Below are 23,038 nucleotides of genomic sequence, written 5' to 3' on the forward strand. Positions count from 1 at the left end.
ATGGACGTCCACTGCTGGTCATAGGATTGCATGGACTGCCAAACAGAACGGTCTGGAGCCGAGAGCATCCAGCAGCTCCTTGCAACCCGCTTGATGTCATCAGTCACCTAGTAGGGGGTCGAGTAACACTGCACTATCCGGTGCGGGATCGCCATTCCAGCACCTTGGGACCCTAACATCCATCGGCTCTTCGAACTATTTGGCCTGCCCATTGCCACTTCAGCTTCGCGACTCGCTGAGCTATATGACTTTGGTTCTTCTGCGGATTTCCTTATTTGACAGTCTCTGGAATGTAATGTGAAATGAAATGAAAATACTCTTTATTGTACATAATGAAACATACAATATAGAAAAATAACGAAAAAACAGAAATGCACAATAGATGGCCTTATCGCTAAAAAGCGATCTCTTCGAGGCAACCTAACGAAGAAACTAATAATAAAAATTATAAAGATATAGGCTAGGGTGTACAGAAGTAATATAATATATAAGGAAGTAACATTCACGCATAGAATAAGAAAATAGTTAGATATATACAAAAAACTAAGAAATATCAACATATATAATATTCAATATGATACATATGCCATATAATACATATTGTATATTTATCATATGGCATATGTATCGTATTTGTATATTTATTTAATGTGCAAGAAAATGCTAATTCGTAGACTCAACGCGACGTAGCCGCGTTCCTGCAGCCTCTGTTCTACGGCGACGGCTTGGTGGTGAAGTGCTTGGAGCGCGCGGCCAGCCTCGACCACATCATGGACTTCACCAGGCACCGGGCCCTGTCGTCTCTGCACTCTATGCTCAACCGTGGCGTCAGGTAACTTCGCCTGAATGATAGGCTAGTTGACACATTTTAATTGGTCTTAAATAGTTCATTATAGTTCTACTAGATTGAAAAAACATCGTTACAGAATAGTCCTCCTGAGCTGGAAACATTGGCGTATCGATTATTTCCTGGGGTGGGCCTACATATCACTGAACAATAGTCGACGCAATTTAAAAATTTCGTCAGCAATATTTATAGATACAGACCTCTGAAACGGTTTGACTTATTTATTATTTCTTTGTATCTATGGTCTCAAAATATTTATTACCTATAGGTTTATCTTTATTATAAGTTGTAATTGTTATTATTTGATATTTTAAATGATATTTTCTGTAAAATTATTAGTATTTCGGCGTTCTTCATATAATTTTAAATCGGTAGCTCAGTATCCTAGGGTGGGCACTGGACTATTCTAGGGTGGGCCTGGTCCACCCGCTATATACGCCTATGGCAGGGAGTCATACCGAGCGATTAAAAAGTAGAATATTCCGCCCGGAAAGAGACCGTCAAATCTTTTTTTTTTTATGTAGTACAGACTTACGCTATACTAAAATCAAGCCTGATGGAAAGCAATGATTCACTCTTGCTTTGAAGGTGTAAATTGTACGTGTAAGGATGTTTCCAGTGCATATTTTAGCAGTTCTTACTAGAAACGTTGACGCAAAACATTTCGTGCGTGTTGACTGGACGTCGACAACAAAAGGATGCAATTTTTCACGGCGTCTCGCTGTTCTGTGTCTGTTCTGTCAGAAGTCCTGGGTTCGATCCCCGGTTGGACCGATTGAGGTTTTCTTAATTGGTCCAGGTCTGGCTGGCGGGAGGCTTCGGTCGTGGCTAGTTACCACCATACCGACAAAGACGTACCGCCAAGCGATTTAACGTTCCGGTACGATGTTGTGTAGAAACGAAAAGGAGTGTGGATTTCATCCTACTCCTAACAAGTTAGCCCGCTTCCATCTTAGATTGCATCATCACTTACCATCAGCTGAGATTGTAGTCAAGGGCTAACTTGTAGAGAATAAAAAAACGATAGACAGGAGACGTTGCGTCGGTTGTAGACTTTGCAATTTCGCCCGTTTCGTCTTCACATAGCGTTATGAAAAATAATTCAAAACCTCGTTTTTTTTTTAGGAATATTCTGGCCTACAATAGACAACACCCTGATTTTCCTATTACGAACGAACAATTAGAGGCATATGTACCGAAATGGTTGGTCTATTCTCTGCTATGGTCATTCGCTGGTGACGCCAAACTCAAGGTTAGTTGATACAATTTTATTTAAAAATAAAATATTGTCTTAACAATTTCGCACTAAAGAAAAGATCATCTACAAAATGAATAACATACAGTATTTATCGTATACAAATTGTTTTTTTTTAAATATTTAATTTTAACACACACACTTGCGATTTTATTAGATGTATGGCTTATATATAATAATAATAATAAATAAATATTCTTAAACAATACACATCACTATCTAGCCCCAAAGTAAGCATACAGAATAGCTTGTGTTATGGGTACTAAGATAGTTGATATTATAATATTCATATACATTTATATACTACATATAAATACTTATATAATGTATAAATACACACAGACACTGAAAAACACCCATGCTCATCACACAAATATTTTCCAGTTGTGGGAATCGAACCCACGACCGTGGATGAATATATGAATCAGTTTAAGTAACTAAAACGTTTTATTTACAGGATCGTAATGAATTGGGTGACTTTATAAGATCAGCTAGTACTATGCAACTACCTAACTGCGGGGCAAATCAGCACATCATTGACTTTGAGGTCAGTATTGCTTTATTTATAGAATCATCATCAATTCCCGTAGAAAACATGAATGAAAACATGAATTTGTGGCATGAAAGTAAAGCCTATATTCTGCTTTAAGGATCAATTTATCTCTATATATCAAATTGGCTCAGCGGTGTAGCCATGAAAAGTTAACAGGCAGAAGTACTTTCGCATTTATAAAATTAGTATGAAGGACATGTCCCAAAATGGGCCTTAATTATTTATATAATTTTTAAGCAGGTCGATAGTATTTTTTACGGATAGAAGATACAAATGGCTGTAGAGAAAATAATTTTCTGAATTTTTGGAACCCACATTAATAAGATAAATATTTTTTTTTTGTTTCGCTCCCTTGTCTACTAATTAAATATAGACAATACAGTAAAAGTGTTCAAAACAGCTGGAATTGAATTCATATCCGGTGTAAGCTATCAATGTCAAGTAATATTATAAGAAACATTAAATCGTAGACATGATCGTGAATCGTAGAAGCATTTAAAAAAAATATATATTGCTTTAAAAACGCCATAAACGAACGTTACAACGCGATGTTGCCATGATAAAAATTCTTAGTTAATGTCGTTAGCTAATGAAAAAATACATTTTACGTAATTAATTAAAAAAAAAATGCGGGTTCCAATTTTTTTTTTATTTTGGGTTTTAAGGAATGTTCTTTTATGATAAAAATAATTTGTTCTGCTTAGTTGACACTAGTAATAAAGGCCTGGGCCTTTATGCCTCCATACAAAATTAGGAAATGTCCTTTAACAAGTGTTTGTGTGGTGACAGGTGTCGATAACTGGCGAGTGGGTGCCGTGGTCGGCGAAGGTGCCTCAGATCGAGGTGGAGACGCACAAGGTGGCGGCGCCCGACATCGTGGTGCCCACGCTCGACACCGTGCGACACGAGGCGCTGCTCTACACGTGGCTCGCCGAACACAAACCACTCGGTTAATATTTCATTTCTTAATCTAACTATACTACAGCCTTTCTTGATGAGTACTGTTTACCAACAAAGAAATTAGGAATGAAGGTAGGAAACACATGTCATTTCATAACTTATTTATTTTTAATTATGTATGGCTTGTTTATAAAATGTTATGTTTTTATTATTAATGTTATATTAATCATATCAAATTGTTCTAACCTTATTAATGAAATTTATTTTCATTAATTTAAGAACAAATTAAGAAAGGCTAGTATAGACCATCCATCCATTCCATCAGTTAATTTTATATACGCTGACTAGTCAGTCAAGCCGATTATGGCTTCGGTATTCGGCTATTTTTGCGTTGCTTCGTTTATAACTGTTTCGGGCACAAGTCGGAACCACAGAGTAACCAGAAAGAGTCTTTACAAACTGTGTGCTCAAGCCGGTGCAACTCATAATAAAAACACAAAAGTCACGCGTCTCCCTGACGTCCGCTTATACAAACTTTTTTCATAATTTGTATTTCAAAATTTAACACTAACGACACTTACGTAAATTAATATAATAACCAATGAAAAAATATTTTATCTTATTTGTTTAGTTTTTGTGAACAGTTTTAAAAATATTTAAAAACGTATGACGCCATTTTTCTTGAATAATATTGAAAATTACTGATGCGACGGTTCGTATCGTACTGACAAGAGAACGTATTCGTTTAGCTCATGACTAAGAGCCCCGCATGGGTTCGAAACTAGTCGGGCATACTCCGACCTTATATCACGTGAGTTTTAGCCGTGTTTCTTAATCAGATAACTTTGTAATGTTTCCACAACAGTCCTCTGTGGGCCGCCCGGTTCCGGTAAGACCATGACCCTGTTCTCTGCGCTGCGAGCTCTACCGGACATGGAGGTGGTGGGGCTCAACTTCTCGTCAGCGACCACTCCCGAACTGCTGCTCAAGACCTTCGACCATTACTGCGAGTATCGGAAAACTCCCAATGGAGTCGTTCTGGCGCCTGTTCAGGTAAACATACTCGCGAAGTTAATCGTATATGGCAATTAAGACATAAACTTTGCTTTGCCTCGCTCAACTTCCAATCATTGTCGGTTTTACGCCCGACTTGTAGCGATCCGAAGTTCTAACACTACTCGGCTCACTTCAGGACTTCGTCGAAGCGCGTATTGTTTTTGCGGCTATAATAGCTCGAGAGCTAGTAAACCCTGCGAGTAACGGTCTTCCTATAAGGTTAGAAAGAGTAAGGTTTGTTAAGCTTCTTGGTAACAGAAAAAAATAATACCTACAGCTTCAAATGTTACTCCTCCGCTTTGGTACACCGGCGAAAATTGCGCCCTAAAAGAGTGATAAAAAAATAATTTTTTCTTCAAGAAGCATACTTTTATTAAGCCAATTAATTAACCAGATCCTTATTTATACATCATATTGTCATATCAATTTACTTTTATGTGGGGTTCCCTGGGCCGACGTTTTATGGGCCGGTGGGCATACCCCTTTGTACACTTATGCACTTTGTACATTATAGCATGCTAAGAGCAATAGCCACGACCTGACCATGTGTCAGTCCCCTGACATAATGAGATCAGTCCCCTGTAGCACTTCATACATATAATTATATTTAATTCCTACAAAATTTACGACAAACTATTAATGAGGAAGGAATATTCCAGTTTGTATAATTTGTACATCTAGTGTTCTAGTCAGTATTTTTTAATGCTACATTGTCTTTTCTATCAGTCATCAAGTCTTATAGAAAGAGTGATTTCATTTGTACTAAGTCATATAAAGTAATTTTTTTTTATAATTATAATAAGTACCTGCACGCGGTACTCTCGGCTGATTAACAAACGAGACTGACGACCGACAACTGGCGGTAAAACCAAACTGAGGTAAATGGCTAATATGGGGCAGCAGCCACTATTACAATCCGTGTCTATCAATCTGCTTAACATGGTCATTATGGGCGATTCTTCCGATAAGAAGCGCCAACACACGAAGGTTACCTTAGGTATACTTGATAAAGTTTTCAATGCAAATATTGTGAATATTATTTAAACGGGTACATACCACGATAAAACAACGAGATTTTTAATGTCGATATTTCGACCCAGTTGCATGGATCGTGGTCACGACGGGACCAAATATGGACGGGACAGGATGAAATATCGACATTAAAAATCTCGTCGTTTTATCGTGGTTAATCGCGGAATAAGTTTAAAATCATTAATGCAAATATTGTCTGTTTTTACAGCTCGGAAAATGGCTGGTATTATTCTGCGATGAGATCAACTTGCCGGACATGGATCAGTACGGCACACAGCGCGTCATCTCGTTCTTACGACAGCTACTTGAGCACAAAGGATTCTACAGAGCAAGTGGTGAGTAACTTTATCATTGTTTTTTTTAACCTTTGTTTTAAGAAATTTCTCGCTAAGCTAATATGCCTCTCTGTTATGATTCTTACATTTTTTTATTAATTTGATTTGATATGTACATAATATTAAGCAAAAAAATTATAACATGTAAAAAAGAAAATGAAAAAACCGGTCGGTTAAAATTTCAGCAAAATTATTATTAGTCAAAAAATTACAAATTTGTTCCTTCTCTTCTCAAAATATAACCGTGTGTTCACTTGGACCCCTACAAAGTGCATAAAGCATTTTTCTCAAAAGGAATATACTATTATTAAAACATAACAGACCAGTGATAGCCTAGTGGATATGACTCTGCCTTCGATTCGGAGGGTGTAGGTTCGAAACCGGTCCGGGACGTGCACCTCCAACTTTTCAGTTATGTCCATTTTAAGAAATTAAATATCACATGTCTCTGTGAAGGAAAAACATCGTGAGAAAACATGAACTTGAGAATTTTCTTAATTATCTATGTGTATGAAGTCTGCCAAAATGGGCCAGCGTAGTGAACTATTATCATAACACCTCTCATTCTAAGACGAAAGTGCTCAACAGTGAGCTCAATATGTTGTAATGATGATGTACAATGAAGAATTCTGCTATAAAACATTTTTTTTTTTTATTTCGGCTTGGCAATAAAATCTGCATTTCCCAAGGCCATTTCAAAATTCAAAATTCATTTATTTCAAGTAGGCTCAGTTTACAACTTTCAAGTAGGTTCACTTTTGACACGTTAGACTACGTTGACTATTTGTAAAGATTCTACCACCGGTTCCTGAAGGCAGGTTCTACTGAGAAGATATCCTGAGTTGCCCTTTCTATATCTAAGAACTATACTGTCGCGCGCAGATCACTCGTGGGTCCACCTGGAACGCATCCAGTTCGTGGGCGCGTGCAACCCGCCCACCGACCCCGGCCGCAAGCCGCTGTCGCACCGCCTGCTGCGGCATGTGCCCGTCATTTACGTCGACTATCCCGGAGAGACTTCTTTGGAACAGGTAATATGCTCTGCACTACTCATATCAACCTCATGAAACCATTCACTGTTATGGAATCGCCCATTACAGTGCCAGGAAATTCCCTTATAGAAAGAAAGAAAGAGTACAGCCCGTTAGCGGGTCTTCCATTCTTCTCAATTCTTCATTCTTTGACAATGTTTGACTCAATAACTACTCTCATGAGCGGTATTTTGTAGCGATATTTCACTGAACTATGTGAGTTTAAAATTGTTGTCTATATATGTCTCTCTATAGTATTGTGCCCGACAGAGAGAGAGATACAAACGAATTCAATACTTACACTGTCTAGTTATAGACATAAGGCTACAGATGTTAATGATATCCACTGGGACGGGAGGTCTCGGAAGCATGAATGTATATCACCATCAACTTCTTGACTCTGAGCTGTGAATTTTTAACGATTTAGAGCGTCTAATTGTCACCAACTAGTGGGTTCCATACTTTTTTGAGTTGTGCTGCGTGTTTTTTATAAAGTTGTTTTTTTTTTTTAATTTTCTAATACATTCCGAAACAGATTTACGGAACGTTCACCCGCGCGATGCTGCGGATGCAGCCGTCATTGCGCGGATACGCGGAGCCGCTGACGCAGGCGATGGTGAAGCTGTACCTCGCGTCGCAGGAGCGGTTCACGCAGGACATGCAGCCGCACTACGTGTACTCGCCCAGGGAGATGACCAGATGGGTGCGCGGCATCTGCGAGGCTATCAGGTCACTACACTTTGATATGATCATCACTATCACCAACATCATCATCATGCTTAAATGACGACCTTCCACCAGAAAGCGCCCCCCACTAGGTGGACCAAGGATATCAAGCGGGTTGCAGGGAGCCGCTGGATGCTGGCGACTCGAGTCCGTGTTTGGAAATCCATGCAAGAGGCCTATGTCCAGCAGTGGACATCCATCGGCTGTTAACGATGATGACTATGATAATTTAGATACACTGTAATAGGTTAAATTTCATATAATTAGTTTGTCGAATTCGTTCTATTCAATTTTTTTAACCCTCGTCACTAAGACACTAAATTTTGCGAGAGTCTGTGGAGTAGATACAAGCCAGTAAATCTATTGTAGCACCTGCTGCCAACACTGTCTTTATGATTAATTGGAGGGAAAATTGTCTTTCCACTCTAATTTATATTAGGCATAATAACAAATATATGCGGAGCGTTGTCGGATTAGTTTGTATCTGTATAATAAAATAATTGGGAGGTAGATTGTTTTAAATAAAAAGCTCAATTTACGAAAAATCTATGTACAATGAGAGATATCAGTATTTTTTTTGTAAATGGAAATTCCTGACATCGTCAGTTTGGCTAGTTAACCTGGTTTACTGAAATTTCAAATTTTACGAGTAACTTTTTAATTCCTTCTTGTTTTGTTGTCTTTATTCTCTACGCAAAGCTTAAGTCTGTCCACATCACAAAAATTAAAACTCTGTTTCAGAAGGTATTCGCCTTGTATAAAAAAACTAACGAAACAATTTTAATTTTTCAGACCTCTAGACAACTTGAGCATTGAAGGTTTGGTAAGACTGTGGGCGCACGAAGCGTTGCGCCTGTTCCAAGATCGTCTGGTTGAGGATGTGGAGAGGCAGTGGACTGACGAGAACATCGACAATGTTGCTATGAGATTCTTCCCAGGTATGTAAAATTCGCTCCATAAACGAATATCTTATTTATTATCAGAAATGAGGAGATCCGCAGAAGAACAAAAGTCATTGACATAGCTCAACGAGTCTCGCAGCTAAAGTGGAAATGGGCGGGGCACATAGTTCGAAGAGCCGATGGACGTTGGGGTCCCAAGGTTCTGGAATAGCGATCCCGCACTAGGAAGCGTGTTGCCCCCCTCCTTAACTGAGAGCTCGCCTGCACAGTGCATAGGTTTGGGGTGATAACGACTGAACAGACTGTGGCAACAAGCATGTCTGCCCTCCTAGCTAAGTAGCACGTCGATTCTCTTTCTACGATCGCTAACGCTTCAAAAACTAGAAAGATGTACGTAGGGGGGCTGTTATTGAATAGAAAAATAGAGTATGGATATGAGGGTATCAGAGTATGAGTTATGACACCAGGCCTATTTTATAGGCAAGCATCACTGTACCACGCAAATGAGGACTGAGTTTTTCTATAGCCTGATTTATTCTGACAAAGGAGATCATTCACGCTCCATACATTTTTGGGCTCTTTTTGAAAGTGCCGGCCAACAAAAAAAATAGCATGGATCGTTAGAACTAGCCATTGGAAGTAAAAGCTAATATGGCATGAAAGTTGTAGGAGGGCTCTGAACCAAGTTATACAGGTTCGAAGATTCGTTATTTCCATACATTTTGTCGATTTTCAAAAGTGCCTACCAAGAAAAAAAATCTGGACGTATCGTTAGAACTGTCCATTTGGAGCAATAGTTAGTATGGCACAAATGTTGTAGGAGTGCTCTGAACCAAGTTATACAGGTTCGATGACTCGTCACTTTTATACATTTTACTGAGTTTTGTAAGTGCCCATCAACAAAATAAATGATACGTATCGTTATAACTAGCCATTTGCAGCAATAGTTACTATGGCATAAAGATTGTAATGTAGCTCTGTGCCAAGTTATACAGTTTCGATGATTTGTCAAATCCATATATCTTATTGAATTTTTAAAGTGCCGTTTTACAAAATATGGTACTTATCGTTAGAACTGCCGATTTGGAGCAATATTTAGTATGACACAAATGGTGTAGGTTTGGTCTGAACCAAGTTATAAAGGTACGATGCCTCGTGCCTATGCATTTTATTGAGTTTTATGCCCACCAACAATATTAATGAAATGTATCGTTATAACTGGTCATTTGTGGCTATAGTTATTAGAACAAGAATGTTGTAGTATTGCTCTGAACCGAGTTATACAGGTTCGATGGCCCGTTTTATCATTTTATTGATTTATAAGTTGCCTGCCAGTAAAATTCTTATAGGTATCATTTCAACTGATAATTAAGAACACTACTTAGTTGGTTAGTATAGCAGACACTTTGTGGAAACACTCAGAGACAAGATATACAGGTGTGACTATTTGTGATATCCATACATTTCATTAATCATTAAGTGCCAGCCATAAGAAATGGTACGGATCATTAGAACTGACTGTAATAGGAACTGGAAGTAATAATTAGTATCATTTAAACGCTATAGGCCTGCTCTGAACCATGTTATATAAGTTAGATGATTCGTAGTTTCTATACGTTTTACTGATTTGAGCAATATAATTGAGAAACATTGCATGATTACTTTGATCCAAGTTATTTGCGTTCGACGATACGTCACTTTGTTTTTGTTGATATCTGTATAGGAAATATAAAATAATAATGATGATGAATACACTGCTCGAACTAACGAAATAAATGTCATCATGGTGATGTATCATTATTAGTAATGTTATCCATGTCAGTAAACCAAAATTACCATTACTTGAAAGAACTTAATAAAATGTTTTTATTTCACTCTACCCAAAATCCACAATATCATAACAACTTTTAAATGCATTTATTTGCACAATAATGTGGAATTTGCACCCTTGCACAAAAATGAGTATCATTAATTTTATATTTTATTATTGTTTTATGTTTTCCAACTCTTTATACAAAAACTTCTCGGAAATCAATGTATGAAAGTGACAAATCATGAAACTTATATAACTTTGTTCAGAAATCGGATTGTTCTGAACCTTGTGCAATGTCCTACTAACTATTGCTCCTAATGTCTAGTTTTATCGATATGTACCATATATTTGGTGAACGGTATTTTAAAAATCAATAAAATGGATTTGATGAATCATCCAAACAGTATATCGTGATTCGGAGCTATACTACAACGTTTATGCATGCCTCTATTACTGGAAATTGCTAGTTATGACGATACGTATCATTCATTTTGTTTGTGGGCACTTTCAAAACTCAATAAAATACATATAAGTGACGAGATATCGAACCTGTATAAATTGGTTCAGAACAATCCTGCAACATTTGTGCACACTAAATATTGCTCCAAATGAGCAGTTCTAACGATAAGTACCATATTTTTGTAAACAAAAAAAATCAATAAGATTTGACGAATCATCGAAACTGTGTAACTTGACACAGAGCTACATTACAATGTTCATGCCATAGTAACTATTGCTGCAAATGGCTAGTTATAACGATACGTATCATTTATTTTGTTGGTGGGCACTTATAAAATTCCACAAAGTGTCTGCTATACTAACCAACTAAGTAGTGTTCTTAATTATCAGTTGAAATGATACCTATAAGAATTTTACTGGCAGGCAACTTATAAATCAATAAAATGATAAAACGGGCCATCGAACCTGTATAACTCGGTTCAGAGCAATACTACAACATTCTTGTTCTAATAACTATAGCCACAAATGACCAGTTATAACGATACGTTTCATTAATATTGTTGGTGGGCATAAAACTCAATAAAATGCATAGGCACGAGGCATCGTACCTTTATAACTTGGTTCAGACCAAACCTACACCATTTGTGTCATACTAAATATTGCTCCAAATCGGCAGTTCTAACGATAAGTACCATATTTTGTAAAACGGCACTTTAAAAATTCAATAAGATATATGGATTTGACAAATCATCGAAACTGTGTAACTTGACACAGAGCTACATTACAATGTTCATGCCATAGTAACTATTGCTGCAAATGGCTAGTTATAACGATACGTATCATTTATTTTCTTGGTGGGCACTTATAAAATTCAGTAAAATGTATAGAAGTGACGAGTCATCGAACCTGTATAACTTAGTTCAGAGCACTCCTACAACATTTGTGCCATACTAACTATTGCTCCAAATGAGCAGTTCAAACGATACGTACCAGATTTTTTTCTTGGTAAGCACTTTTGAAAATCGACAAAATGTATGGAAATAACGAATCTTCGAACCTGTATAACTTGATTCAGAGCTCTCCTACAACTTTCATGCCATATTAGCTATTACTTCAAATGGCTAGTTCTAACGATTCGTGCTATTTTTTTTTCGTTGGCCGGCACTTTTAAAAAGGGCCCAAAATGAATGATGTCCTTTACGTAACTTATGGAGTAATTCTAACTCCTTGCTCTTCTATAGATATGAAATAGGCTGTGTAGTTTTGACAATACTGTAACACGTAGAGACGTTATAGAGATGCATTTAACTGTTGAATTACTGAGTCTTATAACCTGTTTTTTTCTATTGTTTAGGCATCAACAGAGAGCAAGCACTGGCCCGACCAATCCTCTACAGTAACTGGCTAAGTAAAGACTATGTACCAGTTCAAAGGGATCAATTACGTGAATACGTCAAGGCTAGATTGAAGGTAATTTATATGTAAATATTAAATACACAAAGATTCACTTCAATTACAGCTATTAACTTATTTATTTATTTTCACAATTGCTAAACAGATTTTTACGTATGTAGTAAAAAAACCTGACAGTTTCTAGAACGATATTGAGTAAAAAATGGGCCGAAAAATTATAACATCTCTTTGGAAAAAAGATGATTGTATAAGAGATACAAAATAAGACAACTTATGTTTAAAATACTTTTCTGTAAACTGTCAAGTAGACAATTAAGTATCTTAATATCATAATAATACCTTGTTTAACAATATGCAGGTATTCTACGAAGAAGAGTTGGACGTTCCATTGGTCCTGTTCGACGAAGTGCTGGAACATGTGCTAAGAATCGACCGCATCTTCCGTCAACCTCAAGGACACCTGTTGCTCATCGGAGTGTCCGGGGCTGGGAAGACTACTCTCAGCAGATTCGTTGCGTGGATGAACGGCCTTAGCATCTTCCAGATCAAAGTAAGTAACGATTTCAAAAGATGGTCCATTTCAGGCCACGTCTATGTATAATGTACCGTCATCATCATATCAGCCAATGGACGTCCACTGCAGGACATAGGCCTTTTGTGGGGACTTCCGAACATCACGATCCTTAGCCGCCTGCGAATGCCTGCGACTCACTTGATGTCAAGAAGAACTCTTCAAACAGTGTGTGTTGCCAGTGATTGACTATAGTGCCAAGACTTTGTCCCTAACTAAGGGCCTTATAAGAAAACTCAGAAACACAGCAGGCGATGGAACAAGCTATGTTAGAAGTCTGCGTGATTGAATCAGAAATGAGGTGATCCGCTTAAGAACCAAAGTCACCGACATAACTCAACGTGTCGCGAAGCTGAAGTAGCAATGAGCGAGGCACATACTTCGAAGACCTAAAATGACGACTCCGCACCGAAAAACGCAGTGTTAGTCAACCTCCTACTAGGTGGACTGAGGACATCAAGCGAGATGCAGGGACCCGCTGGATGCGGATCTAGACCGTGTTGTACGGGAGTCCAACAGGTCTATGTCTGGCAGTGAACGTCCATCAGCTGTTAATGATGATGATGATGATGATGATGATGATGATGATGATGATGATGATGATGATGAATGATGATGATTTTTTTCAGGTCCACAACAAATACACCGGAGCGGACTTCGACGAAGATCTGCGGTCGGTGCTCCGTCGCGCCGGCTGTAGGGACGAAAAGGTGGCCTTCATTCTGGACGAGTCCAACGTACTGGACAGCGGCTTCTTGGAGAGAATGAATACGCTCCTGGCTAACGGAGAGGTTAGTGCATTAAAGAGTACAGACAGGTACACTAAGCCATATTCGATGTGCAATGTTTAATAACAAACAAAAAAAAACAAACCAGTTATTTTTTAATACCAAGTCATTAATAAATTGCCTCAGGAAGCCATATATACCCCCGTATAAAAAAAATGGAGGTGATCAAAATGATGTATAATTATGGATCTCGTAAAATAATAATTGGCTTGAGTGGATTTACAAGAATGGAGGTTCCTGTATCAATCCCTGGCTGGGCCGATTTGTAATTGTGAGAATTGCTGGCTTAGTTCATTAATTAATTGATTCTGCTATGAGTTATTTCAGCCACCTTTAATTTTTGATATCTACTCACAGCACTAGGAAGCAATCAAATCACAATTATTTTATTTAGAAAACTCCCCATTCGGTATGGAACTAGATAAATTGTCGCGGACCCCCGCTTTCGAATCGTGAACTCCCATATATGTCACCTATATGTCAACATAGACCCTCGCTGAGTCTTCCGTAGACCCCTGGGGGTCCACCTGGACCACTTTTGGAATCAATTATCTAAAGGGCTGATAATGATGAATTTTCAGGTGCCTGGATTGTTTGAAGGTGACGAGTTTGCAGCTCTCATGACTCAATGCAAAGAAGGCGCTCAAAGAGAAGGCTTGATGTTGGACTCTAACGACGAGCTATATAAATGGTATGTCGATAAATTATAACTGACTAGCCAACGCCCCGCAGTTTCGCCTGCGTTATTTCCCGTTCCAGTAAGACTACGGGGATTAAATATAGCCTATGGCACTCATATAAAGTGGTAAAAAAATTATAAATTGGTTCAGTAGAATCAGACATTACAACTACAACATCACTAACTTTACCTCTTTATATTATTAGTATAGAAGTAAAGTTGAAATCCCTTACAAACGGAGCGTTTGACAAAAATAATAGTTAACAATTAGTTTGACGTTTAGTACATGAAGAAACATTATGGCGTCACAAAATGGACGACAGCTTTTTGACGTTTGGAAAATTAAAAAATACATAATTTTTAAATTAAGTTTTATAAGAAATCCTTCATTTTTATTAATGAATATTGATATATTTCGAACCCTTAATCCATGTACTGTGCGAAATTAATATTTTTTATATTAAATTTGATACGAGTCAATTACCCTATGGAATGACCTCTCTTAGGAGAGAGAATTTGGAGCTTACACCTTAGCCTTTATCTTTTGAAACATTAACTTTGTCTATTGTAACTAGTCTACCACCGGTTCCATAGGCTAAACGTTAGACCAATGGGGCGGAACTAGCAAAATATTGAAACTTTCATTGTATTTAGGTTTACGGGCCAAGTGATGCGCAACCTGCACGTAGTGTTCACCATGAACCCGTCGTCCGAAGGGCTGAAGGACCGCGCGGCCACCTCGCCCGCTCTCTTCAACCGTTGCGTGCTCAATTGGTTCGGCGATTGGAGCGATGGGGCGCTATTCCAGGTTAGATATAATATATTTTGAAGTGAAAACTTCTTTCGCCGCGTTTGGCACTTTTTGGTAGGGGAAAGTTTCATGGGTTCACGTCACCGACGTGCACATGACTGGCCCACGTTCAACGTGACCTTGGGTGGGAGTTGCCTTTAGAATACCTTAACACTCACCTCCCCTGCCCGACATGTTCTCCATGCCCACACTAAACAATTTATGATCAATAATAATTTAACTAATACCTCCTTATTATGATAATACTAGCATACGCCCGCGACTTCGTCCGCGTGAAATTCAGTTTTTCACAAATCCCGCGGGAGCCATGGATTTTTCCGGGATGAAAACTAGCCTATGTGTTAATCCAGAGTAAAATCTATTTCCATTCCAAATCGCTTCAGTAGCCAAAAGAGGAACAAACATACTTACACACTTACACACAAACTTTCGCCTTTATAATATTAGTGTAAAGTGTGATAAATAATGAATTTAAATACCACCCGTACTTAAGAAACTTGTAACACACGCGCAGTGTGCTGCTAGTCTCTATAGTCTCTACAACTGTTTTTTATTATATTCGAAAGTATATCTGCGATTAGTGTATTCAATGGAAACGCCTGCCATGATGGGTGCCGTACAATCAACTTGACGTTAATATCGTATTTGCGTAGATTTACATTTACATTTACAAAACGCCAGTGACGTAATTTACCAAGTGTCGAAAATATTTAGTTTGGATGGCAAAACTTGTGTAGCAAATGTTATCGCCGCGTAGCAACGACTTGCGGTACGGGCGGCTTCAGTGTGCTCGTGGCGTTCGAGGCGTCCACATCTCTTGTTGTATAGTTCTTTATGGGTTACTTGGGATAGGCGGGGAGAGTGACTTGAATGGAAAAGGGGAGTGTTTGTTAACAGTCAAAGGATCCTTTAACCCTGCACACATCGTTCACAAGTACGTGACTCCACTCAAGGTCATTTTCTGGAATTCTAGGGTTTTATTTTGGTTACAGATTGATTTTGTTAATTAAGTTGCCCTGACAAGTGTTGTGAATCATAACCTTTTTTTCTTATATTTGTAATCACTTTTGAGTCCTATAATACAAACGCAATTTTAAACGTGATTTTAGCACGTAATTAATGTTTTTTGATTGACAGGTCGGCAAAGAGTTCACGACCCGCATGGACCTGGACTGGTCGGAGTACGTCCCGCCGGAGGAGTTCCCGGCGGCGTGCGGCGAGGTGGGCGCGCGCCCGTCGCACCGCGGCGCCGTCGTCAACGCGTGCGTGTACGTGCACCAGACGCTGCACCGCGCCAACGCGCGCCTCGCCAAGCGCGCCAACCGCACCATGGCCATCACGCCGAGGTACGTCATCACAATTATCATCACCATCATTATCTTCATCATGATCACCCTTTTTCGTCATCATTTTATTTTTATTTTATTTTATTTTATTGAGGGCTTACAAACAACATCATAGTACACAATCATATTATCATATTAGTAATATAAATAAAAATTATAACTATGACACCAGCTTCGGAAACCACAGATTACAATACTATAAAGTAGACTACTACGTACCTAAATACTTTATATAAAATTATTACAAACAAATTTTAAAAAAAATTAATTGAAAAGTGAATAAAAAAAAAATGGATGAAAGAAAACACTAAAGACTAAAACTAAATTATTAATTAACTAATAGCTATAAACTCTGCAAGCGTTTTATAACCAACCCCTTGAAGGTACCTACACGTGTAGAAAAAATATCAATATTATTGAAGCACTCATTGTAAGATTGCGTCATTCTATATAATGGAGAACGTTTGCCCGCATTTGTACGGCAGTTGCTGGTATCAAAGAGCTGATGCGTTCGAACACTTCGCATTCGAGCCCTGAGTGGTACTTTGTAACAAATTTTGCGCGTTAGGGCTACACAGTCGTACTTATTATTACATAAATCATACAAGAGCATGACTTCGAGTTGCTTTCGTCTACACTTTAAGCCTAGTATATCATATTTTTCAAGAAGTTGGTTATAAGAAAGGTAACTCCGAGTACATTTATAGTGCATCCTGCGTAGAAATTTTTTTTGTACTGTCTCGAGGCTCTTTACATATTTATCATAAAACAGATTCCAAATACAAACACCGTATTCTAATTGAGAACGAATTAGTGATTTGTATAAATGTAAATACGTTGCAGTTCTTTTAAAACCATTACTTGCTCTCATTACAAAACCATACATTCTATATGCTTTATTAATTATGTTTTGAACATGTATATCAAAATGTAATTTACAATCCAACGTTATTCCCAAGTCCTTAATACTGTCAACCTTTTCAAGGCTAACACTATCAAGTGAGTATGGTAGAAATTAAACTGTAGCTACGATAGCTGTCCTGCTTCATTTTATCCTTTCCCCTATCTTCCATCTCACGTTACGCACGTTCGCCTGCTGCGATCGACAATGGTTGGAGTCGCCCCGCTAATTCGTTGAGAGCTGGTCGTGCGCACGCTGAGAAATATTTTACCGCCATCACAAAAAGCCGTGTACGCGTGTGTTTTGTGGATAAATCATTAAAAACTAACAAGTTGAGTGCTTCTTATAAATAATAGACTGTGAATCAATTTTGCTTGTTTTGTGTTGCCACGCACCCGCTGTTTAAGTCTTATGGTGGACGCATCCTGGACAAAAGAACGGGTCGAAGATCACGTGAGTTCCTTCCTATCCCGTATCTTATCATTCCGGGTGTATTCCAACGAAGCTATCGATCGAAGTTAACGTAAATTACCACCATAACATTTTTTGGTCCTATTCGAGCGGATTTGTACTATAATTTCGTTGTCTAACCTACCTCCGTTGTGACGTACTAAGTTCGCTATTTCTTATTTCGTATTATATTTTTATATTATTGTTATAATATACTATTCCGCACATATATATATTTATTATAATCGAAGAATAAGATGTTTTCTTCGGTTAGTTCCGCTATATAAATAAAATCGATACGCTAATTACGCTAAACTATTACGCCGCGTCATAACTAGTAGGTAGGTACATAACGGTACATATTCCGAATTCATTCATTCATTCGTTACGAGAAACGAAGTATTCCATTTTATAGCATAAATCTTTTGATACTTATAATAGATTTCAAGTAACTTTTTGTTGACATCTTAGTATAACGCTATTTGTTAATATTTTTTAACACTTATTTAAAGAAGAAGTATTTACTTTCTTTTATTTAATTAATTTACAAATTAATATTTCATCATGAGTAAAAAAGAAGTCTTGCCCGCAAGCTACAGCGCAGATGAATGCCATCTCAAGCTGTTAGAAGCGAAGAAAGAAATGATGTTTAGCCGCTTACAAGGTATTTACGACTTGACCTTACTAGTTAGCGATGACAGTAGCAAACTACCTTCGTTATTGGTACAGGCAGCCAATATAGACGTTTTGCGTAAGGAGTTTGAATTAAATTTGGATCAGTATACTATGGCGCAAATGAAAGTAAATCCAAACGCTGTTATCAGTTATCAAAGTTGGAACGCATTTGAGGAAATGTTTTGTTTTATTAAAAAATCTTTGGAACCCTATTATCATAGTAAAAATGATTCTACAAAACCTTGTCTTTCTAAATTTCCCACAATGAAATCCAGTCTCCCTGCTATTGAATTACCCGACTTTTCGGGAGATTCGTCTCACTGGCAGCTATTCTATGAACAATTCAAGAATTTAATACATAATAACCCAACGCTTTCTGACAGTGAAAAAGTGTGTTATTTAGTTGGAAAATTGAAAGGTTCTGCGGCATCCGTGTGCGCAGGGTTGCCAGTATCGGGTGAAAATTATTCTATTATATGGAAAAATTTGATAGACAAGTATGACGATCCTCGTTCATTGGCTGGTACATATGTAAATCAACTTTTGAATTTTAAATCATTAAATAATAATACCGCTTCTGGTCTCGAACTATTTTTAAATTCTTTCAACTCCTCCGTCGACGCTCTTAAACAATTAAAATTGGATAATTTAACAGATTTTTTCCTATTGCATCTCGCACTTCTGAAGCTTGATTCCGAAACGGTGAAACTTTTTGAAATAACTTATCGCAAAGAAAAAATTCCTTCTTACGGACAATTAGTAGAATTTGTCAAAGAACAAAGTAAGGTTCTTTCTAGAGGATGTAATAGTAAACCATCTGATTCGCACGTTTCAACTAAACCTCATAATAAAAAATCGCCTATCGCAAAATTTACTAAATCTTTTGTGAATACGGAGTCTATTCAAAACTCTAAAGACTCTAAATGTATTTTATGTAAAAATGAAAAGCATAATCACTTATATAAATGTCCGAATTTCATGAAATTAACGCCGCAAAAACGATTTCAAGTAGTAAAAAATAATTCTTATTGTACTAACTGCTTAAGCACTCTTCATAAAACCGCCTCTTGCTTATCGACTCACAATTGCGCTCATTGTAACCAGAGACATTCGTCTCTGTTATGTTTTTCTCACGCAAATAAATTTAATTATAGTGATCCGGTTAATATAAACACGGCACAAAACGCAACGCACTCTCATTCTATATCGCTACCCGCTAATAAAACCGCTAACTCTCATAATAATTTTAATTCTTACGCTAATATACCCGCTGATGTAGCTACACAAAAAGCTAAAAATGAGTCGAATAAAGACTCGTCCGTTAATGGACACACATCGCTATGTACAATTTCTCGTGATTTTCATGAACGCAACGCAACTACATTGTTAGGTACCGCTGAAATAAAAGTTATTGATAACTATGGCCGCACTCACTTTCTGCGATGTCTAGTAGACCCTGGCTCGCAGAGTGATTATATTACTATAGCTTCTTGTAAAAAATTATCGCTTCCTGTATATTCACAAAATCGCTTTACAGAAGTACAGGGCATAGGTGGGACTTCTCAAAAAATACTTGGGATTTCTAATTTGAAATTCACCTCACGCTTCGATGACACCAAAGTATACGATATACGCCCTCTGGTGGTAGAAGGTATTACTTCTCAACTGCCTGATGCTAAAGTAAACTTGTCCGCACTAGAAAGCTTGATAAAAAATATTCCATTAGCCGATGACAGTTTTTCAGAACCAGGTTGTGTTGATTTATTAATTGGTGTTAAATTATATTGCGATATTTTGCTTTTTAATAAAATTACCGCTGAGAATAGCTCACCGTCTGCTATAGAAACCTCGCTCGGTTACGTCATCATGGGTGACGCGCCGATCGCTTCTGGGCTTATATCTACTTCTGCCTTTTGCGCTTTCAGTCGTGAACCTCTAGATAATCTCTTAGAGAGGTTCTGGAAGGTAGAAGAAGCTCCTCATCAGAAATTTTTGAGTCCCGAAGAGCAGGAATGTGAAAAAATATATGTCACAACGACTACTCGTAATACCGATGGCAGTTTTATTGTATCTCTTCCCTTTAAGGAAGACCCGGTTCGCTTGGGTAACTCTTATATACCCGCTAAGAGAAGGTTTCTCAACCTTGAGAAGAAGTTTAATAACTCACCTGATTTAAGAATAAAATATAACGAAGTTATTCAAGATTATTTAGATAAAGGTATTCTTTCTAAGGTTTCTCCTCAAGAAAGCATTATGCCTGGTTTTTACTTGCCTCATAGGCCTGTTATACGGGACGACAAAGCGACTACCAAACTTAGAATTGTTCTAGACGCTTCTATGAAAACTGATGTTAATATATCTTTAAATGATATACTTCATACAGGCTGCAACTTGCAAGCTGAAATATTTAATATTTTAATAAACGTTCGCCTCTTTAAAATCGCTTTTTTCGCAGATGTGAAACAAATGTATTTATGTATTGAAGTTCTCCCCGCTCATCGTAAATTTCAGCGAATTTTATTTAGATTTTCTAATAATGAACCACTAGAAATCTACGAGTTTAATCGCGTTACTTTCGGATTGCGTTCGTCTCCTTTTTTAGCGCTTCGCACGTTACGCGAATTGGCTAAAAGAGAGAAGGATAGATGGCCCGCGGCCGCAGCGATAATCGAAAGAGATGTTTATATGGACGACCTCGCTTCCTCTGCCTCTGATCCTTCAGAAGCAGTAGAGAAGGCTGAGCAGTTGATCCAAATGTTTAAGTCCGGAGGGTTCGATTTAATTAAATGGACTAGTAACTCTCCTGAATTATTACGTAACATACCTCAAACGCACCGACAGTCTGAAGGAATATCGTTTGACGACGAACACACCTTTAAGATTTTAGGATTACATTGGTTTCCCGTTCATGATAGTTTAAGTTTTTTTGTATCTCCCCCCTCGCTCAAATGGACGAAACGCTCTATTCTCTCCGCAACTGCTCAACTCTACGATGTCTTAGGACTCGTTGGGCCTGTGATTTTATACGCCAAATTGATAATCAAGGAATTATGGATTTTAAAGTTGTCATGGGATGAAACGCTCCCTTCTCATATTATAGAGGCTTGGTTACAATTTATAGATGAGCTGCCTCTTTTATCAAAGCTTAAAATTCCGCGACACCTTGGTGTAGAAAATAACTCTAATTTATCTTTACTCGCATTCGCCGACGCCAGTGAAAAGGCGTATGGTTGTGTAATTTATACACACGTGACAAATGGAGATAATAAACCTATCATTTCATTAGTTTGCTCTAAATCACGTGTGTCTTCTCCCTCTAGTTTAGTTACGCTGGCTAGACTAGAGTTAAACGCTCTTGTATTACTTGCAAAATTAGTTCGCAACGTATATGATACTTTAATATCGCGACAACCTGTTGACAATATTTTTGTATTTTCAGACTCTACTGTCGCTCTGTGTTGGTTAAAGTCCTCACCTCACAGATTTCAAACTTACATTGCTAATAGAATATCGCAGTTTCAGGAACTATTGTGTACCGATGATCTTTATCATATTTCTGGTATAGAGAATCCTGCAGATTGTATATCTCGTGGACTATTGCCTTCGCAATTATTAACCCATGAACTCTGGTTCAATGGGCCAACATGGGCTTCGTCGCCTATTAATCAATGGCCCGTTCAGAAATTCTCACCTAACGCCTCTGCGCTTCCAGAACAGAAATCTATATCTCTTGTCATGCGAAGTGTAGATGAACATCCTTTACTGACGTTAAGTTCTAAGTTTTCTTCTTGGCATAAGTATCTGAGATCGGTTGTCTTTTTATTGAAATTTCTCAAGAAATTACCTAAAGGAATTCATATTACCGCGGAAGATTTAAATATCGCAGAAACAAAAGTCATTGAAGTTGTTCAAAATACAAATTTCTATGAGGATATTCAAAAACTAAAAAAGGGAATTTCGTGTTCGCGTGCTATTCAAAAATTAAATCCGTTTATTCGCGATAATATTCTTCACGTAGGTGGTCGCTTAACTTATTCCTCTTTAGATTATTGTCATAAACATCCGATTTTATTGCCTAGAAAAGGTCATATAATCGATTTGTTAATTGATTACTACCACCGCGAAAATTTACATGCAGGTCCTCAGATTTTACTTTCTATAACTAGACAAAAATATTGGATTTTATCCGCGAGGCGCGCCATAAAACAACGCATACATAAATGTATCAAATGCTATAGATTAAATCCTAAGCAAATATTCCCGTTTATGGCTAATTTGCCGCCATGTCGCATAGAGCAGGCTAACGCTTATACCTATACAGGCGTGGACTTCACAGGTCCGCTCTACATTACTCTATGTAGAGGCCGAGGTATACATAAGCAAAAAGCTTATCTTTGTATCTTTATATGCCTGGTTACCAAAGCAGTTCACTTTGAACTTGCACCTGATCTTAGTTCCGCTTCATTTTTAAATTTATTTAAGAGATTTATCTCTA

General features: G+C 37.8%; 1 protein-coding gene across 3 annotated transcripts in view; it reads left to right on the top strand.

Moving 5' to 3' along the window:
• LOC112051371 (dynein heavy chain, cytoplasmic) overlaps positions 1-23,038 on the top strand; it is a 101,891-nt gene that overhangs the window by 49,858 nt on the left and 28,995 nt on the right. For all 3 annotated transcript variants that reach the window (XM_052886544.1, XM_052886543.1, XM_052886545.1), the window contains 15 exons: positions 675-832; positions 1,973-2,099; positions 2,560-2,649; positions 3,445-3,604; positions 4,421-4,608; positions 5,852-5,978; positions 6,861-7,009; positions 7,545-7,738; positions 8,528-8,673; positions 12,264-12,379; positions 12,681-12,872; positions 13,523-13,684; positions 14,263-14,372; positions 15,015-15,168; positions 16,309-16,517. In XM_052886544.1, coding sequence (XP_052742504.1) covers positions 675-832; positions 1,973-2,099; positions 2,560-2,649; positions 3,445-3,604; positions 4,421-4,608; positions 5,852-5,978; positions 6,861-7,009; positions 7,545-7,738; positions 8,528-8,673; positions 12,264-12,379; positions 12,681-12,872; positions 13,523-13,684; positions 14,263-14,372; positions 15,015-15,168; positions 16,309-16,517 — 2,282 coding nt within the window. The remainder of the gene's footprint in view (positions 1-674; positions 833-1,972; positions 2,100-2,559; positions 2,650-3,444; positions 3,605-4,420; positions 4,609-5,851; positions 5,979-6,860; positions 7,010-7,544; positions 7,739-8,527; positions 8,674-12,263; positions 12,380-12,680; positions 12,873-13,522; positions 13,685-14,262; positions 14,373-15,014; positions 15,169-16,308; positions 16,518-23,038) is intronic.

The sequence above is a fragment of the Bicyclus anynana genome, chromosome 17, assembly GCF_947172395.1.
Source record: "Bicyclus anynana chromosome 17, ilBicAnyn1.1, whole genome shotgun sequence".
Taxonomy (NCBI): Eukaryota; Metazoa; Arthropoda; class Insecta; order Lepidoptera; family Nymphalidae; genus Bicyclus; species Bicyclus anynana.